Source organism: Ursus arctos, unplaced genomic scaffold (genome assembly GCF_023065955.2).
Source record: "Ursus arctos isolate Adak ecotype North America unplaced genomic scaffold, UrsArc2.0 scaffold_20, whole genome shotgun sequence".
NCBI classification, from domain to species: Eukaryota; Metazoa; Chordata; class Mammalia; order Carnivora; family Ursidae; genus Ursus; species Ursus arctos.
Window position 1 is genome coordinate 23,719,405 of NW_026622875.1, and position 4,270 is coordinate 23,723,674.

Consider the following 4,270-nt stretch of genomic DNA (forward strand, 5'->3'; position numbering starts at 1 on the left):
GGATTTTCAGATTCTGAAGCGTGCGTTTGGGCGCTGAGCCACTAAAACCCGGACTGCGGGCCTCCCAGGAGGTGCCCCCAGAACTCCAGGCACTGTCTCTGCGTCGCCGGGCACCGCGCCCCGCCGCCCCCGGACGCCTCACCTGTCGTCCAAACCTGTCACTGCGTGCAGGACCCTGTCCCTCACACCCTCCGCCAGGCCCCGGGAGCGCCGCCCGACGCGCCGTCCAGGTGATGGGCAGCCGGCCCCGCAGCCCCAGCGCCTACCCTGAGCTCTGCTGGGGACCGCCGCCCGGAGGACCCCGCCCTGCCAAGCGCCGCCGAACCGAGGAGCCCGCGGGCCTGGAAGGCCTGGAGGGGCCGCCCGCCGCCGCCGGCGCACTCACCTCCGTGGTGGTCCTGGCCACGGGCTGTGCCCTGCAGCTGCTCCTGGACGACGTGGAGCTGGTGCTCGAGCCCCAGGCGACGTCGGCCCTGCAAGTGACCCTCGGAGAGCTCTCCCTCGTGCTGGTCCCCGAGGCCCTCCTCAGCTCGGGAGGGCAGGGCCCCTCGCCCGCCGGCCTAGAACACGGCGCTTCCCGGAACGCGCCCGGGCACGAAGTCGCCGTCGAGCAGGGATTCTTCTGCGCATCTGTCCCAGAGGTGGCCGCCCAAGAAGAGGCCTACGAGGAAGACGCGGACCCCGAGTTCCTGCCGCCTGGGCTGGACCCCGCGGCGGGCTCCGTCCCTGGGCTCCGCCCCCACCCGCAGGGCCCCAAACCAGATCCCTGGCCTGGGGCCCCCACCCCTCGTCCAAAGAGACGCTCTCCTCTTCGCTACTTCAGCCTGGACGCCCACCTTCTGGAGCCCTTCCCCAGCTCGCCACTCCAACCTCTACCTCCCTCTCCGAGTCCAGGTCCCCAAGTGCGCCCCCAGCGCCCTCCGGGTCCCTCTCGCAAGGCCCGGAGACGTCTGTTCTGGGAATGAACTGCTCCCACAATCCATGGCCAGCTGGCTTCAGGCACTCGTGATCCTCCATGACACACTGAGCACACGCCACCACTCAAAGATGAAACATCTTCATCGCGGACAGCCGGCAGCTGCGGTTTTTGTTTTTGTTAGTTTTTGTTTTGTTTTTTTAGCTAAAATGTCTTGATCGGTAGCAGGGAAGGATATCTAGATAGATAGATAGATAGATAGATAGATAGATAGATAGATAGATAGACAGACAATAGATAGTAGATAGAGAGATAACTTCTGGTAAGGACCTTTAGCACAGAGAATAGACCACATATAGCCAACGACAGATTTGTAGATCCCTTGCCTGTGCTTGCTGCATGGGCTGTTTCTTCCATCTCTATCATCTTCAGCCAACCCTATTCTCGCTTCAAACTCATGTCATTTTTTCCCCAATGTATTCCCTTTTTCCATCACCTCCCAAAGCATCTTTCCTTTCTCTCCATCTCACTTTTTTCCTTCCCTTTGTAATTGTGAATTTGCCTGTATGAATTCCCCAATGTCCTTGGAGGTGCTTCTGATCACCAATTTTTTTTTATTTTTAGTATGCACAATATTTATCAAGAAGAGCTTTATGAAAAAGATGCCAAGTAAACAGCAGGGAGAGAGGGATAAGTTGAAGTGCTGCAGATCCAGTGACAGCCTCAGCAATCTCTTTGGAAGCTCTGGAGTTAGAATGACTGGTCAGAGTTGTCCCAGGTAAGGCTAGAATAGCCCAATTCCCTCATCAATCAGCCGTTGGGTGTGAGGGACCAGGGAATAATCATAGCCCAAGGCAAGGCCACTTTCTTCAGCTGAGACGCTTCTAAAGGGGATGACAGTTGAAGGCTGTCTGTCCATAGCACTCCTAGCGCTTATGGAAACAATCCTTATGGAAGAGGAATCTGCGGTGCATCACACTGCCCACCACAACATCATAATGTTGATTCTATTTATCATAACATTCTTCTCCATTTATTTTGATCTTTAATTATGACTAGCAATAAAGAAATTATAATTTTCTTCATTTAGGTCTTTAATATTTGGATAAAGTCTGATCACCAATTTTCTTTTTCTCTTTCTTCTTGCTTTCCAAACTCCTTTCCATGGACCTGGTCAATCAAGATAAATGCATACTGAATAAATAAATGAATACATGGCACACAAATGTAATGCATTGGGCTTTTGGAAAATATTTCTAAAATTAGAATTGAAAAAAATAGTGAAAATTATATTTAATGAAAGGAAGAAAGGAGAAGCTATGACATTGTTTCATTACAGAAGCAGACTGTACAATATCATATTCTCCTGTAGTTGAACAATCAAATGGGTATTTCTTTTTTTTTTCAAGTTTTTATTTACATTCCAGTTAGTTAACATACAGCATAATATTAGTTTCAGGTGTACAATATAGTGATTCAGAACTTCATACATCACCCGGTGCTCGTCACAACAAGTGCGGTCTTTAATCCTCATCACCAATGAACATCCACCCACCCCCTTCTGATAACCACCAGTTTGTTGTCTATAGTTAAGAGTCTTTTTCTTGGTTTGCCTCTTTCTTTTTTTCCCTTTGTTCGTATGTTTTGCTTCTTAATTTCCACATATAAATGAAATCATATGGTATTTGTCTTTCTCTGACATATTTCACTTATCATAACACTCTCCAGCTCCATCCATGTCATTACAAATGGCAAGACTTCAGTCTTTTTATGGCTGAATAATATTCCAGTGTGTGTGTGTGCGTGTGTGTGTGTGTGTTTGTGTGTGTGTGTATCACATCTTCTTTATCCATTCATCAGTTGATGAACAGATAGACTATTTCCATAATTTGGCTATTGTAGGTAATGCTGCTATAAACATCAGGGTGCATGTATCCCTTTGAATTAGCATTTTTGTATTCTTTGGGTAAATACCTAGCAATGTGATTGCTGGATCATAGGGTAGTGCAATTTTTAACCTTTTGAGGACCTTCCATGCTGTTTTCCACAGTGGCTACACCAGTTTGTATTCTCATCAACAGTGTAAGAGGGTTCCTTTTTCTCCACATCCTCGCCAACACTTATTGTGTTGTTGATTGTAGCCATTCTAACAGATGTGAGGTGATATTTCATTGTGGTTTTGACTTGCATTTCCCTGCTAAGTGATGTTGAGTATCTTTTCATGTGTCTGTTAGTCATCCAATGTCTTCTTTGGAAAAATGTCTGTTCATGTCTTCTGCCCATTTTTAATCAGATTATTTGTTTTGGGGGTGTTGAGTTTTATAAGTTCTTTATATATTTTGGATACTAGCCCTTTATCAGATATGTCATTTGAAAATATCATCTCCTCCAATGGGCATTTCTGAATTTCATGGCAGTATGGGCTTTGCTTTGCTTTCCCCTCAGGGTGAGAAGAACAGCTACTTAGTAGAAGGCACTAGCTTCACAGCATAGACATTTGGCCTAATATATTATTACGCATTTTTTCATGCTTATGGGCCTACCACCCAAAATTGGCAGCTCTTATTTCTGAGCTCTTATTTCCTTAATGTCTTTTTTCCTACAAAGAGAGTAAATTATTACAGATAATGTAATCATATCCTTCGATCTCTATTTCCTGTCCCCTTCCTCATTCCCAGAGGATTCTGGGTATCATTCTAGTCAATATATGAATGCTACAAGTACACATGTATAGATATAAATAATCAATATTTATGTTTATGAACAATTAAATTTACATAACTGGCATCGTGTTCTTCAGTTTACTTTTTCCCTCCACTTCGTTTAGAAATCATGCTTTATAAATACAGTTGACCCTTGAGTAACATGGGTTTGAATAGCGCGGGTCCACTTACATGTGAGTTTTTCTTCCAATACATATAGTACAGTACCGTAATGTATTTTTTCTCCTTATGATTTTCATAAGAACACTTCCTTTTCTCTAGCTCACTTTATTATACCAATACAGTATATAATACGCATAACATACAACATATGTGTTCAATCAACTGTTTATGTCATCAGTGAGGCTTCCAGTCAACAAGAGGCTATTATAGTTAAGTTTTGGGCGAATCAAAGTTATACACAGATTTCTGACTGCGTGGGGGTCGGCAACCCTAATCTCACTGTTCAAGGGTCAACTATATATATATATGGTTCATTTCTCCTAAAGATTTCAGTTTCCATCATATGAATATACCATATTTTATTCACTAATTTATTAATGGATATCTGTGTTCACAGTTTTTAATATTACATACTGTAGTAAATATCCTCACACTTGTCATCTTATGCACCTGAGAAAGAGCTCCTAGG

General features: G+C 44.9%; 1 protein-coding gene across 1 annotated transcript; it reads left to right on the forward strand.

The window, feature by feature from the left end:
- The first annotated feature begins 233 nt into the window (after nt 1–233).
- Nucleotides 234–965, forward strand: LOC113250075 (proline-rich protein 23A-like). Its single transcript, XM_026491469.4, has one exon. The coding sequence runs from the start codon at nt 234–236 to the stop codon at nt 963–965; it is 732 nt and encodes a 243-aa protein (XP_026347254.3).
- Nucleotides 966–4,270: the final 3,305 nt, after the last annotated feature.

What these genes read in the sequence shown, in the direction of transcription:
- LOC113250075 (XM_026491469.4), top strand. Translation starts at nt 234, where the DNA reads ATGGGCAGCCGGCCCCGCAGCCCCAGCGCCTACCCTGAGCTCTGCTGG.